Genomic DNA, 25,917 nt, shown 5'->3' with positions numbered 1-25,917 from the left:
GAGGAAGGTTTATCTGTTTAGCAAGAGTAATAGAAGGCAGATTTCAGACTACCTAACAGATCAAAATGAAAATTTCTGTTCCGACACTGACAACGTTGAGTGTTTATGGAAAAAGTTCAAGGCAATCGTAGAATGCGTTTTAGACAGGTACGTGCCGAGTAAAACTGTAAGGGACGGGAAAAACCCACCGTGGTACAACAAAGTTAGGAAACTACTGCGAAAGCAAAGAGAGCTTCACTCCAAGTTTAAATGCAGCCAAAACCTCTCAGACAAACAGAAGCTAAACGATGTCAAAGTTAGCATAAGGAGGGCTATGCGTGAAGCGTTCAGTGAATTCGAAAGTAAAATTCTATGTACCGACTTGACAGAAAATCCTAGGAAGTTCTGGTCTTGCGTTAAATCAGTAAGTGGCTCGAAACAGCATATCCAGACACTCCGGGATGATGATGGCATTGAAACAGAGGATGACACGCATAAAGCTGAAATACTAAACACCTTTTTCCAAAGCTGTTTCACAGAGGAAGACCGCACTGCAGTTCCTTCTCTAAATCCTCGCACAAACGAAAAAATGGCTGACATCGAAATAAGTGTCCAAGGAATAGAAAAGCAACTGGAATCACTCAACAGAGGAAAGTCCACTGGACCTGACGGGATACCAATTCGATTCTACACAGAGTACGCGCAAGAACTTGCCCCCCTTCTAACAGCCGTGTACCGCAAGTCTCTAGAGGAATGGAAGGTTCCAATGATTGGAAAAGAGCACAGGTAGTCCCAGTCTTCAAGAAGGGTCGTCGAGCAGATGCGCAAAACTATAAACCTATATCTCTGACGTCGATCTGTTGTAGAATTTTAGAACATGTTTCTTGCTCGAGAATCATGTCGTTTTCGGAAACCCAGAATCTACTATGTAGGAATCAACATGGATTCCGGAAACAGCGATTGTGTGAGACCCAACTCGCTTTATTTGTCCATGAGACCCAGAAAATATTAGATACAGGCTCCCAGGTAGATGCTATTTTTCTTGACTTCCGGAAGGCGTTCGATACAGTTCCGCACTGTCGCCCGATAAACAAAGTAAGAGCCTACGGAATATCAAACCAGCTGTGTGGCTGGATTGAAGAGTTTTTAGCAAACAGAACACAGCATGTTGTTATCAATGGAGAGACGTCTACAGACGTTAAAGTAACCTCTGGCGTGCCACAGGGGAGTGTTATGGGACCATTGCTTTTCACAATATATATAAATGACCTAGTAGATAGTGTCGGAAGTTCCATGCGGCTTTTCGCGGATGATGCTGTAGTATACAGAGAAGTTGCAGCATTATAAAATTGTAGCGAAATGCAGGAAGATCTGCAGCGGATAGGCACTTGGTGCAGGGAGTGGCAACTGTCCCTTAACATAGACAAATGTAATGTATTGCGAATACATAGAAAGAAGGATCCTTTATTGTATGATTATATGATAGCGGAACAAACACTGGTAGCAGTTACTTCTGTAAAATATCTGGGAGTATGCGTGCGGAATGATTTGAAGTGGAATGATCATATAAAATTAATTGTTGGTAAGGCGGGTACCAGGTTGAGATTCATTGGGAGAGTGCTTAGAAAATGTGGTCCATCAACAAAGGAGGTGGCTTACAAAACACTCGTTCGACCTATACTTGAGTATTGCTCATCAGTGTGGGATTCGTACCAGATCGGGTTGACGGAGGAGATAGAGAAGATCCAAAGAAGAGCGGCGCGTTTTGTCACAGGGTTATTTGGTAACCGTGATAGCGTTACGGAGATGTTTAATAAACTCAAGCGGCAGACTCTGCAAGAGAGGCGCTCTGCATCGCGGTGTAGCTTGCTGTCCAGGCTTCGAGAGGGTGCGTTTCTGGATGAGGTATCGAATATATTGCTTCCCCCTACCTATACCTCCCGAGGAGATAACGAATGTAAAATTAGAAAGATTAGAGCGCGCACGAAGGCTTTCAGACAGTCGTTCTTCCTGCGAACCATACGCGACTGGAACAGGAAAGGGAGGTAATGACAGTGGCACGTAAAGTGCCCTCCGCCACACACCGTTGGGTGGCTTGCGGAGTATAAATGTAGATGTAGATGTAGAAAGTCAACGGAAGAAATTTTATGATGAAATAAATACGCAGCACATCCAAGGAAAAAAAAAAAGAGTCCAGAAGATATAATTTGGTGATAATTAATAATTAAACTAGAAGAATTGATGGCCAACACTATGACTGTTCCATCCAGAGCAAAAACTGCACTACAGCAGCACACAATAGCTACATCAGCGGTGCACTTATCAACAGTAGTCCAGTTCACTATGATTAGGGATCTGGGGCTTCACTGGCATCACAACTTACTTTAAGACAACTTCAGTGAACTGTATTGAATCCCATCTGATTTTTTGTTGCTCTATGATGGTAGTGTGTTCTGTGGATAGTTAAAGTGTATGTCCATTCAAAAGATTGTTTTTAACTGAGTTACTGCTAGTGGGGTGGCAAGTCATTAGTAGGAGATTAGTCTCAAACTAACTATTGGTTCAGTTGCATGCCTGTGTTGACTCAAAAGACGGAAGATATATGGAGGATGTGCAGAAAGTGGAAACAACAACTTGAGTAACACTGATAAGAACATTATTACTATTGAGGATCCTTGTGGGAGTAAAAGAACAGTTAAATACACAAGCTGCTAGGTTAGATACTACTAATGCAAGTTTAAAATCTTAAGGTGATGAGCTAGGTGCTAGGCTGAATACTACTAACACCAGCATAAAGGCTCAAGGTGACGAGTTGAAAGCAAACATAGTTTTCCAAGGTGTTAAATTCGAAAAGGCTCTGGCAGAGACAAAGGAAGAATCTCTGATCTTAATGGTACACAAGAGATCACTAATGCTGATATAAAGAAGAAAACAAATAAGAAGGTCCAGAAGCTAGAGCACATAAGTAAGTCTCTAAAGGATAATTTAGAAATTAAGAGTTACATTTTGGCATGTTTGCACTGTATGATTTCGTCATTAATTCATAGCATGTATATGCTGTCGAATTAACTTCAAGGACGAGTGTCAGCTTGAATATTTTAGAGCTAAATACAGTTTTATGTAGGGCAGAGTTTTGTGTCCCACTCTGTCAACTCTGGAGGAGTGTAGCAATGATTTCTTTAAAGTAAAAGTTCATCAAAATGTTGAGTCAACTATTAACAGACCTCTCTCGGCAGATGTTGTAGCTAAGCAACCTATTTGGGATAGATTATTTGATTTTACTGGATGGTTACAATTAATTTGGTGGACCACTTATTTGACGTAGTCATCATTTTCGAAATAACCATGCACACTTTAAGTGTCTATTATCATTTGGTGTTAATTATACGACATGTATGGTATTTTCGTATGATCAAGTACAAATGACTTAATATTAACAGTTGGTAAAATGATTACTTACGAAAAGAACAGAATAAGTTTTAGCTAGACATTTACATTTGAACTTTATACTATGTTGAATACTGGCTTTAGATATTTATGGAAGATTAAGAAGAGATGAAGAGGGAGATCTGAAGTGGATATCAACAGCCTCATGCCTATATTATGCAAACTGACGTACATGGGTCAACTGGAATATACAAGATAGCATCTTGAAACATACTTTTCAATGCCACTGTCAGGAATGGGTTATAGTTGCACGCCATTGACCTCAGACGGTTCACAATCTATGTTAACTTTGTAGAGTAATGCCTTATACTGCTTCTTCTTTTGGTTTCGATGTAATGATCCTTCATCTTTTACTATCCTACCTACTTTAAATTATAATTTTCCTCCACTGTCCCAATCTATTTTGCTAGAATAACAGGACGTTAGCATATGCTTCTCTTACAGTGGAGCAATTGCCTTTCTCTAGCAGGCATTCCAAACAGATTATAAGTTTAAATAACCCATACAAAACAGCAATGATTTCATTTGTCATGAGCATGCACTGCCAGTACTGCAGAGCACAACAGAGCAATTGTTCTTCTGAACAAGAAACAATCTTCAGAATGGGAAAAATGAATTGAAGATCGAGGAAACCTGGCAAATAAAGTCAACTGTTGTGAGCACACAGAAATTGCAGAGCAGTTGCAGCACAGTGAAACAGTTCCCACCAACAATGGGAAAAGCAATAATCCTGCTCACCGAAGTGGGGCAAGAAGACACCACCAGCCACAATGTACAGTCACTATGAATGTGATATATCATGAGTGAGAACAGAGAAGATTTGAATTTACTAGTGAAGTTGGGCTTTAAAATAAAGACTATCTGTGATGGCCATATTTTGCAAATGCAAGTGACAACTACTGGGAATCGCAAAGCAGTGTGTCATGTGTACCAGCAACGCAAAATTCCACAACCTCTGATTTTTAAGAATGGCAAACAATGATACGTTAAAGTCATCATCCAAGGACTTCCATGGATCGTCACATGTGAAGAGGTAAACAACTACTTTTGCGACCTGAGATTCTGGTGGGGAAAGGTACATCTTCATCATAAAACCAACCAGAAGTGCAACCCCCGCCTTCATCTTCAAGAGGAGGTTCCAACTGCCATCGGAGCCCAACAAGAACAAGAACTCAGCCCCTGAATTCAACAACCTACTCCCAGTCACCAAAGTACTCGGTACCTCAGTGTAAGTAAAGATGATGCCAGAAGAACTCAAAAGGAAATCGCAATATTTCAAATGCCGTGCGTACCGATATGTGGCGACGTATTTCAACAATAAGCCCACCTGCATAAAATGCACAGATGACCACGTCAGCCACAACTGCACTAAAAGTACAGAAGAACTGCCAAAGTGCACAAATTGTGGTGAAGAACACAATCAGTAATTTGCTTGGTTTTGCTGCAGCGAAGAAATCTCAGCTTACCAACCTGGGAATCAGGAACAGAAGATTCAAGCGAGGCACAAGTATCGCTGACAACCAACATATGTCAGGCGCTACCGATTCCCGGTGGTGGCCACCTCCACTCTCCTGCCAGTGGCAGCAATGGGATGGGGAGATGGCTGCTGCTACCCAGTCAGCCGCATGCCACTGCCCAGGCAACATGCAGTGTGCGACCACCGGTGAGAGAAGCAGTCACAGTTAGTGCTCCAGTGAAGAAGACTGATGGCAGTCTCATACAAAGCCTCACAGCTCTGAGATGCAATGAAAATGGTTACTAGCGAGCTAGTCACCACCATAAGATATGCAATGGTGACTGCACTACATGCAACCTTCCTCAAACTAACAGCCACACTCACTGTACCAAAATAAAGTGGCAAAACCAGCAGTTCTAGACACGGTTTTTGGAGGTTTTCCTTTGGCTGTTAAGCGAATGCCAGAGCAGTGCCCCAGTTCCTCCACTGAACATCTTCTTCTCCCAAATACAATAATGTCAAATGAGAATATCTCTAAGTTAAGCTCATAGTATCAGCTGAAAAGGGCTACGCTCTTCTGCAGCCCGCCATCTGCCTCTGAGATGGAATGAAAGGTAAATAACAATAATAATAATAATTTTTGAATATGCTTACATTCTGTGGGCAGAGTTGTATGTATTGGAGCTTGGATTATATTAACACATGCTTATGTCATATCGGGAGGTCATAATTACGAACACCACATAGTCAATTATCATTCCCTATTTAACTTTACCACAAACTTGTTTACATCATAGTTATGGATCATCATTTGCCACACAATATACACTGATGAGCCAAAACATTGTGACCTTCTGTTTAATAGCATGTCATTCCACTTTTCAAACACAGTACAACAGACATTCTGTTTGGCATGGATTCTACAAGTCCTTGACAGGGTGCTGTAAGTATATGACACAATATGTCTATGCACAGGTCAAGTAATTCCAACAAATTATGGGATAGTGGTTTATGGGGATGCAGCTGGCACCCAATATGTGTTCCAATAGGTACAGACGGTGCAAATTTGCTGGCCAAGACATTAATATGAGTTCAATATAATGGTCCTCAAACCACTGTAGCATTCTTCTGACCTTGTAATACGGACAGTTATCCTGTTGAAAGATGTCATTGCCATAGGGGCATGTGCCTGCAACACCACCAGGAAGCATTCAACCTCACAGTAGGCCTTGGTCATAATGTTTTGGCTCATCGGTGAATCATTAAATCTACTTGTATAAGGTGTAGAAATAACTATAAGATGAAAGTACAGAAATCAGTTAACAACAGAAATTGCTATTCCCTTGCAAGTATTCTCATTGTACAGAACAGCTTTAGCCTACAATTGTTTTTGTGGAAAAATTACATTTGTATTTGAACAAGGTAATTATGTGGTAAACATATTGAAGAACGATCTTACTAACCAGGATAAAACATACTTTCCTTTGACACAAATCCAACATGTAAATGGAGAATGTCAGCAATGTCGTGTGAGGGGGTGCAGAAAGCAAGGGTGAAAAAGTATCAAATCTAGACTAAGTTATATGAAGTGCTAACATCCAAATGAGATCATTAAGATACATAGCAGCACAATTGTGGTTAAATAAATAACATGTTTTGGTCACTCTAAAAGGAATGTAGGGGAGTACTCAGGAGACAGAAAGGAGAGAAATCAGGCAATCGCGTGTGGATTCATAATCAATCACGAGTAAGTTTATCTCAAAATACAGGAGTCGTTTCTACGGAGGAAGAACACTGCAGATTTTTGAGGCTTATTCCAACGTTGCAAACTAGAGCAACTGTGGTGTCACCGCCAGACACCACACTTGCTAGGTGGTAGCTTTAAATCGGCCGCGGTCCATTAGTACATGTTGGACCCGCGTGTTGGCACTGTCAGTGATCGCAGACCGAGCGCCACCACACGGCAGGTCTCGAGAGACGGACTAGCACTCGCCCCCAGTTGTACGGACGACGTAGCTAGCGATGCACACTGTCCAAGCCTCGCTCATTTGCAGAGCAGATAGTTAGAATAGCCTTCAGCTAAGTCCATGGCTACGTCCTAGCAAGGCGCAATTAGCATGTATCTACAGAGTCTCACTTGTATTGTCAAGAGCGATGTACAACAAGGATGGATTAAAGTTAAGTATTCCAGAAGCTACGTACTTTTCTTTATAGCATTCATTACGTATCCTGTTTCAGACCTCTCTAGCCTGCGTGAGTTTAAGCGCGTGCCTTTCGGTTACCCGTCAGTGTGGACTGGCTGTCTTGTCAGTTCACAACATTTTTGGCGACGAGGCTTAAAAGAGGATTTCGCGTTCGTATTGCTCTAATTTATTTGTGTCATGGCTTCGCCACAATCTCCAGATGTACTGTCCGAATTTTATCGCTTGCAGAATCAGCAGACGCAGGCGTTATTGGATGCCCTTGGACAGCTCGTCCAGGGTCAGCGTGCAATGCACATCGATGCGGCAGCCGCCGCTTCACCGCTACCGCAGCCACAACGTGCTGTTGCACCCCCGTTCCGGCAATTTGATGCGGCGATGGAAACCTGGACGGAGTGGTCCCGCCAATTTGGATTCCATCTCGCCGCCTACAGAATTCAAGGTAACGAGCGGCAGCCTCACTTATTGTCTTGTGTCGGCGTGCAAACGTACCGTGTGATAGTGAAATTGTTTCCCCGACGCGACGTAGCAACTCTGTCCTACGAAGAAATTTTGTCAGCATTAGGATGCCTATTTCAAAGAAACAGTCAATGTCGTTGCAAAAAGGTATACGTTCTTTCATACAAAACGTACGGCCGGTCAGACTAATAGGGAGTGGGTTGCAACATTGCAAGGCCTTACTAGGGATTGTGCGTTTGAGTGTGAATGTGGCATCCCTTATTCAGATACAATGGTACGTGATGCAATAGCACAGAACGTTTCTGATGTTTGTATACGGGAACAAATTTTGAAACTAGTCAATCCCTCCCTTCAACAAGTGATAGACATTTTGGATAGGCAAGACACACTTGACTTTGCTCAGGAATCATTTGCAACTTCGCCAGCTGTGTGTCACATTAACCGGCCCGCCGGGCGCGCTGCACGGAACGATAAACAGCCCTCGCGCCCGTCCGCACAGCTGCCGCCACGCTCTCAACCAAGTGTGCCGCGTAAGCGAGCAAATGCAGTTCTCAAATCATGTCCGCGGTGTGCAACTAGACATTCGCGTGACAATTGCCCGTCACGCCAAGCTATTTGCTTTTACTGTAATAAGAAAGGACATGTTCAAAGTGTTTGCCAGAAAAAGTTCAGATCAGACAATCACAACCATTCCAGGCCCTTTGCTTCGCGCCGGAATCGAACCAAGACTAATCAGGCTCGTGGACCTTTGCTCATGGACATTCATGTAGTTAATTCCACTCCGTCCAGTGCCACTTTCTCTAACAGTGACTGTGTTCGTCCCACACATAGTGTGCGTCGACGTCGCCAGAAACCTCGTCAGGTCGCAAGTGCTTCTGTACCTGTATCAGTTCAAATTGCGCGAGAAAGTCGCTCTTGTCGTCAGCAGGACAATAAACTTTTTGTAGACTTGGACCTTGAAGGCAAAGTGATCCCATTCCAGCTCGATACCGGAGCTGCAGTTTCCTTGATCAATCACAACACATACAAACAACTGGGCAAACCTCCGTTGCGTGCCGCAAATGTTAAGTTAAATAGTTATTCAGGACAAGCTATCCCTGTATTAGGACAGTGCAGCCTTCTTGCAACATACAAGGGACAAACAAAACTTGTGTCATTTTACGTACTTCGTTCTTCTTCTGCTGTGAACTTGTTTGGTTTAGATTTATTTCAGTTGTTTAACATGTCTATAGTAAATCAGGTACTATCAGTGAACCAGACTGTGCCTTCCGCCAGTGTTTCTCATCTATGTGAAGAATTTGCAGACATTTTTGCACCGGGCCTTGATTGCGCGAAGGACTATGCGGCACATTTGGAACTGAAAGTACACGCACAACCAAAATTTTTCAGAGCGCGCAATGTTCCCCACGCATTGCGTGATGAGGTCACAAGAACATTACACGATTTAGAATCACAAGGTGTAATTGAACGTGTGCAGGCTTCTCTCTGGGCCTCACCATTAGTAATTTTGCCAAAACCTTCCGGAAAACTGAGACTTTGTGTGGACTTCAAGGCAACAGTGAATCCACAACTAGTGATTGCAACTTTTCCTTTACCCCGCCTGGAAGATCTTTTTGATAAACTGTGCCCGGGTAAATACTTTTCGAAGTTGGACCTAGCAGATGCGTACTTGCAAATACCAGTGGACGAAGAATCCCAGCGCGTCTTGGTGGTTAACACGCATCTTGGTTTGTACCGATTCAAACGACTGCCATTCGGGTGTGCATCCGCCCCTGCATTGTTTCAGCAATATCTGCAAACTATTTGTGCGTCGGTCCCTACTGCAGCAAACTATCTGGACGATATTGTGATCTCCGGAAAGACGGAAGACGAACATTTAGCAAACCTACGCACATTATTTCAGGTCTTGCCACAAAATGGTCTTCGCTTGCGGAAGGACAAATGTGTTTTTTGCTCGTGACTTACCATATTTGGGACATGTCATCAATGCCCAAGGCATACATCCGAGTCCAGAGCACCTCCGTGCCATCCAAGACTTGCCTTCACCGCAGAATTTGAAGCAGCTGCAGAGTGTGTTGGGAAAAATTAACTATTACAATAAATTTGTGCCGCGCGCTTCTTCCATTTCAGCTCCGCTTCATCGTTTACGCCGTAAAGGTGTTCCGTTTGTCTGGACGACGGAATGCGAACGCGCCTTTCGCCAGTTGAAATCGGCGTTGCTTTCAAATACTTGCCTTACGCCATTCGATCCCTGGAAACCCCTTTTGTTGATGGTAGATGCATCGGATTTCGGGATCGGTGCTATGCTTGCGCACAAAGAAGGATCGCATGATCGCCCTATTGCCTTTGCGTCAAAATTGCTCTCATCTGCGCAAAGAAATTATTCACAGATAGAGAACGAAGCTTTGGCTCTCGTATTTGGTGTTACTAAGTTCCATGATTTCTTGTATGGTCGTCACTTTACCATCATCACGGACCACAAACCTTTGACATCGCTTTTTCATCCGAACAAGCCTGTACCTCCACGTACAGCGCAGAAATTCATTCGCTGGTCTATTTTCCTCTCGCAGTACTGCTATGACATCTTGTATCGGTCCACTGCTAAGCACGGAAACGCCGATGCGTTGTCCCGTTTGCCTGTTGCTGAGGATCGAGCATTCAATTCTTCCGAACTTGCTTGCATGTTCATTGATGCGGAAACTGATAACGTGGTCGAATTGTTTCCGATTGATTTTCGTCGTGTAGCTACAGCCACAGCTGCTGACCCTGTCCTTGCTACCATTGTGCATTTTGTTGCTACGCAATGGCCCTTGTCATAGTCGTGGATCGAGGATCCGCTGGTTCGCCGATTTTTTGCTCACAAGGAGAGACTTTTTGTAAGACGTGGTGTTTTGTTGTTGCGTTCTGATAATGATCAGTGCAGGGTCGTGGTCCCACGTTCGTTACAGTCATCTGTCTTAAAGCTTCTCCACCAAGGACATTGGGGTATAGTGCGAACGAAACAACTTGCTCGTCAGCACTGTACTTGGTTCGGCATCGATGCTGCGATTACGAATATGTACTCTTCTTGCATGGCGTGTGCCGAACAACAACCGCACCACCGCGGAAATACTTTGCATGGCCGAAAGCCACTTCCCCTTGGCAACGCTTGCACATAGATTTTGCTGGTCCATTCTGGAATGCTCGATGGTTGGTTGTGGTCGCTTCTTTCAGTAATTTTCCTTTTGTTGTCCGGATGTCTTCCACGACGTCATCTGCCACCATCCAAGCGTTATCCGCTATCTTTTGCATTGAAGGTCTTCCACAGACTATTGTTTCCGGCAATGGCCCACAATTCCTGTCCGCAGAATTTCAGTCATTCTGCAAGGCCAATGGTATTCAACATCTGACATCCGCGCCGTTTTCGCCTCAGTCAAACGGTGCCGCTGAACGATTGGTCCGGACTTTCAAGTCGCAGATGTTGAAGCTGAAAGAGTCGCATTCGTGGGAGGACGCGTTATTGCTCTTTTTGTCTTCGTATCGCTCTCAGCCCCGAGATGGTCGCTCGCCGGCTGAGTTGCTCCATGGTCGTCCTCATCGAACCTTGATTTCTTTGCTGCATCCGCCGCATCAGGATCCTGTGCAGCGGCAGACGCCTGCTTTTGCTCCTGGCGACGTTGTATTCTATCGCACCTATCGAGGTTCACGGCGTTGGCTCGCAGGGCGCATTTTTCGCTGCCTCGGCTGCGCGATGTACTTGGTTTTGGGGGCCTCTGGTGAGGTGCGTCGGCATCTCAATCAGCTGCGCCTCTGTCGTCGCACGGGTTCTGCCGCTCCCCTTCTGCTTTCAGCGACGGTGCCGTCCGGTCAGTGCCCTGGGGACCCATCTACTGGCTCGCCTCATCCCCAGGTGTTACCGATGCTGCCTTCCATTTTGCCCCATGGCGACGCGCCGTGGCCGCCGCCTGTTCTCCCGCCGGCGCCGCCCGCAGAGGACGCGTCGCTGCAACCGCCTGGCGCCTCCCTGGGTCATGCGCCGCTGATCGCTTCCCGTGACCAGATGTCCTCCGCCATGGAACTTTTGCCCGCTCCGGACCAGATGTCGTCTTCGCCCGTCGGGTGCCCCGACGCAATGGAGGTCGACCCTTCGGCCCCTCCTGTCTCTCTACGGGCGCATACACCGCATGTTGACGTGCACCCTGGACTAGATTTTCAGGCGTTTCCTAGCTCCCCTCGGACCGAATGGCAGGATGCGGGTGGCACAGCCTCGCCTGTTGTTAGGCTCCCCACCTCATCACATATGTCAACATGGGGTCCTCCCCACAGTGGGTGGAAGCCTTATAACACGACCGTTCGCCGATTTGCGGGGGAGGAATGTGGTGTCACCGCCAGACACCACACTTGCTAGGTGGTAGCTTTAAATCGGCCGCGGTCCATTAGTACATGTCGGACCCGCGTGTCGCCACTGTCAGTGATCGCAGACCGAGCGCCACCACACGGCAGGTCTCGAGAGACGGACTAGCACTCGCCCCCAGTTGTACGGACGACGTAGCTAGTGATGCACACTGTCGAAGCCTCGCTCATTTGCAGAGCAGATAGTTAGAATAGCCTTCAGCTAAGTCCATGGCTACTTCCTAGCAAGGCGCAATTAGTATGTATCTACAGAGTCTCACTTGTATTGTCAAGAGCGATGTACAACAAGGATGGAGTAAAGTTAAGTATTCCAGAAGCTACGTACTTTTCTATATAGCATTCATTACGTATCCTGTTTCAGACCTCTCTAGCCTGCGTGAGTTTAAGCGCGTGCCTTTCGGTTACCCGTCACTGTGGACTGGCTGTCTTGTCAGTTCACAACAGCAACCATCTGAGTTGTAGTGGTTAAATAGGGGTACTGATTCAGATAATAATTAGCAATGAGACAAATGTCTGAGATTTGTATGCTGTCACTAAGGAAGGTTATAATTAATGAAGAAACACAGTAAAGAAAGCTTCCATAAAATGTGTGTGTGTGTGTGGGGGGGGGGGGGGTTGCAGAAACAATAGAAGAGAGAACACAACATACTATGAAGGAATTGTCTAAATGGGATGGAAATTGGTAAATGTGATGTACATGTACAGAAAAACAAATGATTACAATTTCAGGGAAATTAGATGATTTATTCGAGAGAAAGTGCTTCATAAACTGAGCATGTCAATAACACATTGGTCCACCTCTGGCCCCCTTATGCAAGCAGTTATTTGGCTTGGCATTGATTGATAGAGTTGTTGGATGCCCGCTCCAGAGATATCGTGCCAAATTTTGTCCAACTGGTATGTTAGATCGTCAAAATCCTGCAATGGCCCAAGGGCCCTGCCCATAATGCTCCAAACGTTCTCAACTGGAGGGAGATCCATGACCTTACTGGTCTGGAAAGCACAAGACAAACAGTAGAAACTCTCGTTATGTGAGAGAGGGCATTATCTTGCTGAAAGGTAAGCCCTAGGATGGCTTGCCATGCAGGGCAACAAAACTGGGCATAAAATATTGATATACCAATGTGCTGCAAGTGTGCCACAAATGCCAACCAAAGGAGTCCTGTTATGAAAAGAAACAGCAGCCCAGGCCATCACTTAACATATTCACAATTCCAATATAACAAATTTTCTTGAGATTAAGAAACTTATGTCCATGAATCAGCATGGTTTTAGAAAGCACCGCTCATGCCAAATTCAGCTTGCCCATTCCTTGCTTCATATAATGCGAACTATGGATGAAGGGCAACAGGCAGATTCCATATTTCTAGATTTCCAGAAAGCAGGCTGTTAACGAAGGCGCTAGAATGTGGAATAAGTTCCCAGATATGAGAGTGGCTTCAAGACGTCATAAGTCATCATCATCAGTTATCTGCTATATTAGCAGGTCCTTTGCCTCTCCATTGCTTCCTTCTTAAAGTTGCTGTATGTTGTACTGTCCATCATGTCATCCAGTATCTGGAATCTCTTCCTTCCTCGCTTCCTTTTCCCTTCTACATAACTTTCTAAAACTATTTTTATCAGTCCGTCATTCTTTCTTAATATATGCCCAATCCAATTTCTTTTTCTTCTCTTTAATACACCTAGTAACTGTCTTTTCTCTCCCACTCTTCTCAGTACCTCTTCATTTTTTACTCTGTCCATCCAACTTATTCTTTCCATCCTCTGCCATGTCCAGATCTCAAAAGCCTCCAGCCTTTCTCTGTCTTTCTTCCTCATAGTCCATGTTTCAGCGCCATATAGAAGAACACTCCATGTTGTTGTTGCGGTCTTCAGTCCTGAGACTGGTTTGATGCAGCTCTTCACGCTACTCTATCCTGTGCAAGCTTCTTCATCTCCCAGTACCTACTGCAACCTACATCCTTCTGAATCTGCTTAGTGTATTCATCTCTTGGTCTCCCTGTACGATTTTTACCCTCCACGCTGCCCTCCAATACTAAATTGGTGATCCGTTGATGCCTCAGAACATGTCCTACCAACCGATCCCTTCTTCTAGACAAGTTGTGCCACAAACTTCTCTTCTCCCCAATCCTATTCAATACTTCCTCATTAGTTATGTGATCTATCCATCTAATCTTCAGCATTCTTCTGTAGCACCACATTTCGAAAGTTTCTATTCTCTTCTTGTCCAAACAATTTATCATCCATGTTTCACTTCCATACATGGCTACACTCCATACAAATACTTTCAGAAATGACTTCCTGACACTTAAACCTATACTCGATGTTAACAAATTTCTCTTCTTCAGACATTTTATGAGTCTCTTTCTGAGTTCTCTGTCCAGACCGCTGCAGAAAATTCTCCTTTTCTTATAAAACGCCTCTTTTGCCATTGCTATCCTTGTTTTAATTTCTGTAGTGCATTTCCAGTCGGTGTCAATCCTGCTTCCAAGATACTTAAAATTTTGCACCTGTTCTAGTATTTCTCAATTCAGCATAATTTTTATTTCCTCCTAGTGTCAATACTTTTGTTTTATTTGTGTTAATTTTCATTCCATATTTTTTTCCGTTAGTTTCAATGATGTCCACCAAATCCCGTAATTCTTTTTCCCCTGTGGCTAGAAGGACCATGTCATTAGCAAACCTCCAACACCCTACTCTTCTTCCTCCAATTTCTACTCCTTTGTCATCTAATGAGCATTGGTCAATCATACTTTCCAAGTACAGGTTGAAAAGAGTAGGTGATAGACAGCATCCTTGTCTTACTCCTTTTCCTAGTGCGATCTAGTTTGTACTTTCTCCTCTCACTTTAACTGAAACTTTTTGATTAAGATATAATGAGTTTACAAGTCTTCTGGTTTTCCAGTCCACTCTCTTTTCCCTCATTATAGTCGCCAGCTTGTCCCAAACCACATTCTCAAATGCCTTTTCTAGACTGATGAAGCACATATATAGGTCTCTTCCTTTTTCAATAAAACTTTCTCCCAAGACTCGTAGGAGCCCTATTGCATCTCTGATGCTCGTATTCCGTCTAAAGCCAAACTGCTCCTCGCCAAAATTCTCCTCCATTACTTTTTCAAGACTTTTATTAATTATTCTTAACATCATTTTGGCTGCATGTGGAATGAGGCTGATTGTCCTGTGCTCGCTGCATTTCTTGGTTCCTCATTTTTTCGGTAATGGAATCACTACTGTTGTCAGAAAGTCCTCAGGCCATTCACCACTGTCATATATTTTATTACATAACCTCAATATTTCTCTTATTCCATCTTGGTTCAAGCATTTTAATATTTCTCCCAGTATTGTATCTGTACCTACCGCTTTGCCATTTTTCATTGCAGCTATGGCAGACTTGACTTCTTCCATTATGATGGTTGGTCCTTTCTCGTCATCACTTACACTGTTGTGTGATTCAAGTTCCCGAGTTTCTGGTTTGCTATTTGTGTCATATAGCTCTTTTAGATATTCTTCCCATCTCTGGAGGACATCGTCACGATCTTTATACACTACCTCTTCATCTTTACTCAAAATTTACATAGTAGCACTTCCTGCTCTCTTTTGTTCCCATGTCATAGTCTTTACTCTGTTGTATAGTAAGTCTTATCTTCCCTTCCTGTCCAGTTCTTCAATTTCATCACTTCTTAAGTAACAGAACCCAGTATGCTGTCCTCAACAGTGAATGTTCTTCAGAGACAAGGGTATCGTCAGGAGGGCCCCAGGGAAGATGATATGATTGCTGCTGTTTTCTATATACATAAATGATTTGGAGGACGGGGTGGGCAGCAGTCTGTGGCTGTTTGCTGATGATACTGTAGTTTACTGTAAAGTGCTGAAGTTGAATGACTGTTGGAGGATGCAAGATGACATAGACAAATTTCCTAGTTGGTGTGTGATGGCAGTCAGCTCTAAATGAGGGCAAATGTAAATTAATGCAGATGAGTAGGAAAAACAAACCTGTAATGTTAGGATACAGCATTAGTAGTGTACTGCCTGACAATCACATTGTTGAAATATTTGGGTATAACATTGCAAAGCGATATCAAATGGAATGAGCATGTGAGGACTGTGCTAGGGAATGCAAACTGTCAGCTCCATTTCATTGGGAGAATTTTAGGAAAGTGTGGTTCATCTGTAAAGGAGACAGCATATAAGACACTGATACGACCTATTCTTGACTACTGCTTGAGTGTTTTGGATCTGCACCAGGTTGGATTGGAGGAGGACATGAAGCAAATCAGATGTTGGCTGCTAGATATGTTACTGGTAGGTTTGAACAACATGTGTTACAGAGATGCTTCGGGAATTCAAACAGGAATCCCTGCAGAGGAGGCGATGTTCTATTTGAGGAACACTATTGAGAAAATTTAGAGAACTGGCATTTGAAGCTTACTGTAAATGATTCTATTGCTGCCACCATACATTGCACATGATGACCACATAGATAATATACGAGAAATTAGGGCTCATAATGGAGGCATGCAGCCATTTTTCCCTCACTCTTTTTGCAAGTGGAACAGAAAAGGAAATGACTAGTAGTGGTAAAGATTAACCTCAGCCACGCACTGTACTAATCTTGCAGAGTATCTATGTAAATGTAGATCACTCCTGGTTATCAGGCTATGCTAGCTAGGCGAGTCAGGTTGGTTTTTTGTGTGGGATGTCTTCAGACACCTCTTTGGCCTGGAAGCTCACTGACCGGCAGAGAACTGCCTTCAGTGATGAGTTCCATTTCAAACTGAGCTCTGACCAACCAAGACATGTACTGAATGATATGACTGGATTTGAATAATATTCTAAAGATGATTAATAGTTTAAAAGTTACACAATGAGAACTAACATAAATGTAATATGCTTAGCCAATCATATACTTATTTTGACATACCTAAAGAATTTAAGAATGGGCTACATGTACAGCTGAGTACAAGTAATATAGAGATTGTTTATGGTTAAGACATTTATAATTTTATCATACCTAAACAATTTAAGGACAAATTACATGAGTGGCCACTTGGAGAAACACCCAAGTAGCTTCTGGGACAATGTCAGCTAATGTTAAAGTCATAAAAGGAACTAATATTTACTTGATTTTCATTCAGAATAAATAAATGATGCAACAAGTCACAATAAGAATTGGTCAAGTGTGAGTATGACTTGCACACTGAGGGTGCCATACAAACTTAATTATGTACGTAGATAGTTCACCCATTCTGGGAATCAAGGAACTCGATGAATTTTCCCGTTATCAACATTGATACTGGCGAGATATCAGCTACAGGGATTCCAAGACTTTCGAGAATGTTTTAATTTCAAGCCTGAAGTTGAATAACAAATGATGTGGTGACATCATTCTTCTAAAGGAGAGGATATGTGGTACAATTTATCACTTTGGTACAGCAGTGTTTTACCCAACATCTGCCTAGCCAATGAATAATGACTGCAGCAGCTGAAACCATTTATTAGTTAAATAGTTTGGAACTGAAAACTGTGTGGAAGTTTTTGTCATTGTTTCTGCATGAAAGATGATACGGATGGATATTGTGTGTCTTCAAGGCAGGACAGATATTACAGTTTGCCATGAGTTGCATACCTGCAGGGCATTACATTTGCTCAGTGCTTCGAGATGCTGGCTTGGAGAAGTAAGGTGTGTTATCAAGTAAGAGTGCACCAGAACAAAGCGAATGATGTCCCAGCAAACAGAAGACCATGAGTTAACTGTCAAATCATTCCTTCCAATATAAAATGCTAGATCACTTGCATGTAAAGTCAAAGTGAACGTATGCACACATACTATACACCCAGTGTTACTCTACATTAACTATCTGTATTAGTAGACACAACAAGACTGTTCTGATACGAAGTAGTACTTCCTATTCATTTGTAGGTAGTTGGAAACAGTTCAAGGGTTTACAGATTTCCAGCCCAAGACACAACTGCAGAGGAAATGAAATCCACTGTGTGGAATCTGCATGGTCTATGAAGAAATCATAATTACAGGTGCTGCAATTCAGAATTTGAAGATGGCCCCTCTATACATCTTAGCATAGCAATAACTGGAGCTTTGTAAAACCACAGTATTGGAGAAACAAATCTGGTGGTTCCCTGTTACTGCCTATTTATCCACCTAGCTTGATGAGCTTTTTTGAGTTTGTAACTGCCTTCTGAGTCTGAATAGCTCCTGATGATGTCTGCAGCATTGGAGCTTGGATCACAGCCTAAAGTCCATACAACAAAAATCATGAAAGATATAAATACTGGCCATCAAAGCCTGCATCTTATTGATTCTTGTGTCCATTTTGACACTACGCATTTCTTCTCTTGGTTATTATAAATATAGGCACTTCGTAACACGTAAACCAACAGAGAGGAATTTAACACTGCTGTGTCAACAGTAATTACTGTAGTGCCTGTTTACTGTATCACTAATTTCCTGAGGTCTTCCAAGTTTTCCAACACACTTTCACAAATAAAGTGATAATACTTTGTAAACAGAACAATTGGAAAATGATAAAATTAACAATGAGCATTAATTACATTTAATAGTAAAAATTCTTCAATATAAATACATATTTATTTGTGATTACTGAAGAAGCTGCACACATTTTTAAAGGACACTTATATTTATAAAACACTAGTTGCAGTTTTAGGAAGCTCATTTCATACCACATGGTTCAGTCATTATCAAAGATTTATGTACATGCATAATGTACAAGTCATGATTATGATACATTTAAAATTAACAACAGAGAGAAAATTGAACTAGTCTACCATTTCACAAGTAACTACTTATTTCCTTAAAAAAGAAGACACACTGAAAGACAAATTTCATATTTTTTACTTATATGAAAAGTAGTATCAATAGATAACAATAACAGTGATGGAAGACATAAACAGGTTATACACTGATTTTTGTGCATGTATTTGAACTAGCAAGAATAACAGTTTCTTTACTACAACGCAGACACAAGAACAGTGTATTAACAAATTAGGTTGTTTTGCAGTTTAGATCTCCTCATTGAAAAATAAATTCAAACAACTTCCTGAATTGTAGCCTCACATTCAGTCATTTATTCATAGTGCTTAATAAACACTATGTGTTGCAACTTTAAATTATGTAAGACTTCCTGACATTGCATATCTCGGTCATCATATAGATGAAAGAATGAATCAGTAAATGGAGTATACAAAAAATTAAATATGATACATACATAATGTAAGAAATCAAATGCCTGATTGGACAGTGACAATTCAGCATGGATAATTAGGTAACCGTACTGAAGTTTAAAGAAACGTGATTCAAAAGGTTAAAGCAAATATACTCAGAAACTAACCAATGGTAATAGAATCATTTTCTAAACTGGTGATAAATGGAAGAAATGATTTAATGCCCAGTCATTGATGGGTTTGTTAGAGATGGGCACAAACTCAGGCAGGGCAAGGGTGGGGGAAGGGAATTGATTGTATTCTTTTCAAACGAATCATCATAACATTCACTTAACTGATTTAGGAGAAAAAAATAATCCACTGCCTCAACAATTACCACCATGCTTTGTCTCAAAAGCACATACTCTGCTGATGCAAGAATTTAAATGCCAAGTTCAGAACAGAGCACTACAATAAAATGTTACTTGGCAAAGATTAATAACCACTGTCACATAGCAACTGACCTCCTGATTAAGGAAGTACTTATTACGAGTTTAACAGGTTCATTGATAAGTCGTTGTTGTGTCCATTACAATTTACCCCATTACACAAGGAAATACAAGCAAGATACAGTGACATTCACAATAAATTGTATAAAAAGGGAGTTCACTTGAGAAAAGTATAAAAGTACATGACAGAGTTGCTGGCTGGTAAGAACCTCAGTGTGCACAAATCTTGGTACTGCTGAAAGACAAGCATGAAAGTACAAATGACTATCGCCACTTCTGGAAATATTAGTTCCTTCCTCGGGTTCAAAAGAGGCAGATTGGAGAAGGTTACAAAGGAATGGCAGTTCATTCAAATCCTTGAATGAGAGGGATCCATCTGTTGAAAGGATACATTCTCTATGTTTCCAAGTCTCATTATGGAACAAATTTTTGTAATTACAATATAGCTGGTAAGGGAGGGGAGTTGATGGCAGCTTACAGTTCTTGCTCATCGGACTCTTCCTCAAATCTGAATTCATTCAAACCATCTGGCAGTGTATTTTTGAGAGAAGCCATAAAACACTGGTGATTGTCGTCTGTCTTGGATGGGGTGTTAGGCACAGCAACATACACTGAGACGAGTGGGCTGTGTGTCAGCATTACGATTCTTTCTCACTTTGATTCCACATCTATAACATTACTAAATCATACAAAATTCTCTGAGATTGTGGACCCCCCCCCCCCCCCCCCCCCGCCCTAGTAACTCCTTTGCATTTGTATGCACTCTTTAGCTTTACAACCTTGCATTGATATTTCAGTCAGTCATTCAAATGAATCTTGTACATGGCCAGCATATTCTTACATACATAATTTTAAAATGTTTGTATCTGTTTGGAAAATAACAGTTTAATTTTTTTCCGAGATATCAGCCTGCTGGTTTGTTTGATGTGGTCTACCACGAATTCCTCTCTTGTGCCAACCTCTTCATCATAAAGTAGCACTTACTCCCTACATCCTCAATTATTTATTGGATTTATTCCACTCTTTGTCTTCCTCTACAGGCTTTATCCTCTACAGTTCCCTCTGTGGTACCACGAAGTTATTCCCTGATGCCATAACATGTGTCCTCTCTCTCCTTGCCAGTGTTTTCCATATGTTCTTTTCTTTACCATCTCGATGGAGGATCTCCTCAATTTCTCAGCCCACATAAAACTATTTATTATACGATCTACAGATATATAATTAATCAACCAGCATTCTTGATGTTTGAAATTAAGTTAATAAATACTTTTTCAAGTGTAGTTTTACCGTTCTGCAACAAAAAATTATCAGCAGTTGCTACGTCTGATGCATACTGCTGGAGATTCATAATACAGTAAAAACACTCGTGACTGTCCATTGTTGGTGAGAGTACTACCATACAAATAAGCCTCATCATCAACTTCATCCAAGTCTATTGAGAGTTGTAGAATTCTTTGAAGAAACTTAATGAAGAACTTCCATGCATGAGGCATCTGTAGTCTACTGAACCACAATAAATTATTTTTGGATTCTGAGCTAACAGTAACTTCACAAAAATATCTTAACATACCCTTCTCCTGTCCTGGGAAGTTTTCTCCAACTCATACAGGAGAGATCATATTTCATAGGAGACTCATAATCAGAATATAACTCATTTTAAGTGACAACTTTCAAAAAGTATGAGAATGGTCCAATACATAGGCAAAAAGAGCTCTCATGCATATATGTCTCATGCAAATTAAATTCCAGTCTACACACAAGAGAGCATCAAAGCTTTCAAAAGTCACCAGTTACTGGAAGTAACTGCGTTGTTGCACTCTGAATTAGAGTTTCGAAATGGAGGCATATTGTTATATAGTTGGTGAATGGAATGCAAAGAGTAATAAGGTTTTTAGTTAAAGAAAATGTTCTTGTTGCTATTCTTCATCAACTAGTGGAAGTTTATGGAGCAAGTGCAATGTACCAAAACACGTATAGTTTTGGTGCCAGGAATTTGGTAAAGACAGAACGGATGTGTGAGATGAGCAAAGGCCCAGGTGACCAAGCACATCCACCTCAGATGACAATATGTACAGTACTGAAGGACTGATTCCAGCTGAGCTGATCCACTGCATTCATGTGAGGCAGATTGCGCAAAAACTCAACATCTCTATTGGGAATGTAATGGATAGTATGCACAACAGAATAGACTATTGGAGGACGTGGTCTTTTTGGGTACTGCTCTCAGTTGAGAATAAAGCCAAGCAATGTGGTTCTCTCGCCAGCACTTAATGTGGTATCAGGCAGGCAGTGTTGCACTACTGCACCATACTGTCACACAGGGCAAAGCATAGGTGATGCCCGAGATGAAGAAAGCATCTGTGTCATGGAGATTACCCTCTATTCCACCCTCTCACATAAAATGTTCAAAACAACAGTATCCATGAGCAAGTGTTGTTGGCCAATTTCCCCACCCTCAAAGAGGACTTGATTCCAGTTAAGTATTGTGCCACAATGGAATGGTTGCAGGAGACGATTTGGAGGTAATGAACGGGACTGCTTTTGGAAGGTGTCTTGTTGTTGTACGAGATTGTCTGAATGTATACAACCTTGGTTACACGTGATTTGACTGTATTGGAACACAATTCCTAGTGCCTGTATTTCACAGTAAGTGATTTCTATCTCTTCAGATTGTTGAAGTACCTGGTCAGTTGACAGTTCAGGGCTGCAGCTGACATTCAGGATGCTCCCTACACCAGGACCCTGACAGTTTTAACAGAGTGGTTTACCAACAGAATAAATGCTTAGACAACTGTGTGGACTACGTCAATAACTTTGTGTCACTCCTCTGATTTTTTTTTTAATAACTCTTTTTTGCTGAGAACTTGTTATCTTACTTTTTGTACCATCTTCGTAAGTTGTCGCTCCTGTCTGAGGAGGACGTCATTTCGCTGCAGTGATATTGCCACAAAGCATGATTCTTGCACATATGACCAACAGCTTTATGATCTCCAAATCACTGCACAAAAATAAAATTTTCATATCCATACAACAAATATTTTTTACGAGATTAGACCTAAAACTTAATAGATATACTGTATGTTAATAAGCATGTTTTTAAGAAACAAATAAATTAATGCCAAGGGAATGAATTTCAAAGGCAAAATCTGAGGGTTAATTGGGAGTGGAAACATGCACAAAGTGATGGAAATGATCTACATGTAAGTGCCTAATATGCCATCTCCATGTACAGAAGAGGTAATTTTCAAATTTTCTGTAATAACGGATTCCTTTTATTAAGCTCTTGTTAGAATAAATATTATGTTATGGACACAATACTTTGTGAACAAATGTATTAACAAAAAGTTAAGAACTTTTATTTCAAACAGGGTAAGCTTGCACCTATATTCTAATTTATTCCCTTGCCTGGTAATTGTGGCCTTTCCTTGTTCATGCTCCAAAAGTTATGTGCTAATAAATTAAAGCCTGTAGTGGTGTAATCAATTCCTAACGTTTTCTGGTGTGGACTATTAGCACTTCACATTTATATTTTGTTCTGAAAGGACCACAGATTACTTGCTTCTGAAAGTTAGGGCTTTAAATTTGTTATAGACAACACCAAATAATTTTAAATAGTGAAGTTTTGTCTGACCTCATCTCATGCTCAATTTAGATCTATTTCCTGAACTTATAAATATGTATTCTGTTTCACATAACGGGTGCATCTAACAGTTTAGCAAAAAATGAAATTTGTAAACATATCGTAAAATTATTTTTCAGCTAAGTGTTTAAATCACTAAATGCACTCTCCCTGCAGGCTCTGCATCTAGACAGAGTCTGGAGAAGCCTTACTTAATTAGATAAAGGACAATATTTTGATTTGGTCTCTGATGCCCATGGAAAGAAAGAACAGAAATAATGCCTCAAAAATTGATGTGACAACCATTTAACAAAATTATTTTAGGAGTGGGAAGAAATGATCATATACTACAATGAGATCCTTATGACAAATTCATGCTAATACTACTAAACAAACTTCCAGAATATTACACTTTCACATGTGACATTACTTTCCATCCTACAGAGTTTATAACAAAATAAATCAAGAACAAAAAGAAAAAGTTACAACATTATCTAAATTAAATAGTAACACTCCAAATACATTTTAAAATGTTAGAAATCTGTCATTTTCAAAGACAAAAGTAATTGTAATCATAATCACTGGAACTGTAAAACTACCTGGAACTGACACTCATATTGAATACTGGACAACAAGGGATAACCAAATAAAGAGAAGAGTGATTAACTAAATAATGAGAGTATTATTCATATTTTTCTCATTTAGTGTCTAATTTTGTTGTATTCTTTATACATAAGTTAAACAAAAAATGTTAACTATCATATACATATCTATCTTTATTTTCTAGAAATTACGTCTTATCAACTCTATGCTCATGGCACTGGCACAATTAATATTTCAACACTTGCAAAAATTTTGGACAAAAATAATGTATTAATACAATTTCATGGCTTTTTCTATCAAAGTTATATAGTACATTACAGCTTGTGTCCACTTGACATACACTGGCAATTACGTATATAACAATGTGGCACCATCAATCTAAAACGTTCTCATGCTTTCTATAAAAACATCTCTGTTATTTGGATGCTGCCAGTAGCTCCTAAAGGACATTTCAAAACTTTATGACATAAGACAAAAATAAATAGCTAACACACAAATTCACTACCTTGTTTAATACTGTTTCTAATCACAAGACATTCTTTTCTGGCATTGCCTTTGACAGTATTTTATCCATCTACAGGACAGGGGAGGGACGAGGGGGATGGTATTCTTAACAAATAGCAAATCGTTGCTCATTTACAATCACAGTCAAGTTCCAGATGAGACAGAGAAAGGAAAGAAAAAAGAACTTAATAATTATTCTATGGAGTTCAAAAAATCACCTATAGCCTGCTATCTGAGTTTGAAGAAAAGTTAATTATGGCAGCAGTAGCAGCAGACAAATCTGGGAGTGCAGAGTCTTCATCCCCACTGCCACTGCTCTCTGACGAAGAATGGTGGCGCACACTGAGGATCCGTATTTGCTCTATAGCACGTCGTAATGAAAGGTGTCTGTCTGGTGTGGTGCTTCCACTGGTTGCACCACCAGCAGGAGTCTGTGGTGTATTTGTGGGTGGCACAGGTGTGGTTGCACCATCACTCTGTCCTGTGGCAGTTAGGGATTGGGGCGTGGGACTCTTCGGGCGATCTTCTCCTGTGCCAGATCCAAGCCTAAGCCCAGCCACACCCTTCTTTGGAATGGTAGCGAGATCACGTTTTATACGTCTCCGCCTGGATGGGTCATTTTGTCGAACTTGCAGCATGTCATCAAAATCAGCTACATAAAGGAAGCCTGCTATGAGCAATTCACAAATCCTTTCCCCTTTCTTATAAGCTGTCTCCAATTCGTGACTGGTCCGTTCATCATACTGCCACCAACCTAAAACAGTAGCAACAACATTGTGAGACAAGCAATGAAACTTGGGAGTTGAAGCACAAGAAATATATCAGTATTAATGCAAACAGTTAGACAGCTAGCAACACAGATATAAATTGTAAATCCATACATATTATAAAAATGGGGATGCATATTTAAAATGTATGTATGTTCCACATCTCCTCCTAAATCATTTGACAAATTTGAAACAAACTTGGTACAAATATCACTTACTGCCTGTAAATCATCACTGATGTATAAACAACCACAGGGGTGGGGTTGAAAAAGCAGTGTAGCCCACAATGTGCAAAGAACTACACTTAAGTCATCCAGTATTTGAGAATGATAGCAATTAAAAACTTGCAACAAACTTTACATGTAATTTCAAACCTTTATGAAACGTTTTCTCGCTGACAACCACGACAAAATGATGAAAGGAAAAAGATTGGTTGCTCACTATGTATTTGCTGTTCATGAAGTAAAACTGCTGTATGAAGCCTGATGTTTCAATCTGTTACTTCTTTACTACTAACTCTTTTCCCAACACATTTCATAGACAGTAGCCACTTATACTACTAGATGTACCTGCAAAATTATGTCACCGCATAGCACATAGTTCAGGAGATATGACATCATAAACATTGAGCTGCATGAAAATGAAAACGCAGGGCAAAATTTGCTAGAGATACACATGAAATGTGTGTACAAATACATGTGAGATAGAGATATAAGGGGTGTTCAAAAAGAAACGAGCTGGAGGCATAATTACAGAAACCAGTACATGTATGTTAGAAGTATTTACCCTGGCTGTTGAGACA

The 25,917-nt window shown here is 41.2% G+C and overlaps 1 protein-coding gene across 1 annotated transcript in view; it reads right to left on the bottom strand.

Annotated features, from left to right (window-relative positions):
- Nucleotides 1-23,969: 23,969 nt before the first annotated feature.
- Nucleotides 23,970-25,917, bottom strand: part of LOC126253236 (E3 ubiquitin-protein ligase rnf146) — a 42,107-nt gene continuing 40,159 nt past the window's right edge. The window contains exon 3 of the mRNA XM_049954424.1: nucleotides 23,970-25,102. Coding sequence (XP_049810381.1) covers nucleotides 24,567-25,102 — 536 coding nt within the window. The 3' untranslated portion in view covers nucleotides 23,970-24,566. The remainder of the gene's footprint in view (nucleotides 25,103-25,917) is intronic.

The sequence above is a fragment of the Schistocerca nitens genome, chromosome 4 (genome assembly GCF_023898315.1).
Source record: "Schistocerca nitens isolate TAMUIC-IGC-003100 chromosome 4, iqSchNite1.1, whole genome shotgun sequence".
NCBI lineage: Eukaryota > Metazoa > Arthropoda > Insecta > Orthoptera > Acrididae > Schistocerca > Schistocerca nitens.
Note: the sequence above shows the minus strand (reverse complement) of the source record. Positions and strands in the feature narration are given on the sequence as shown.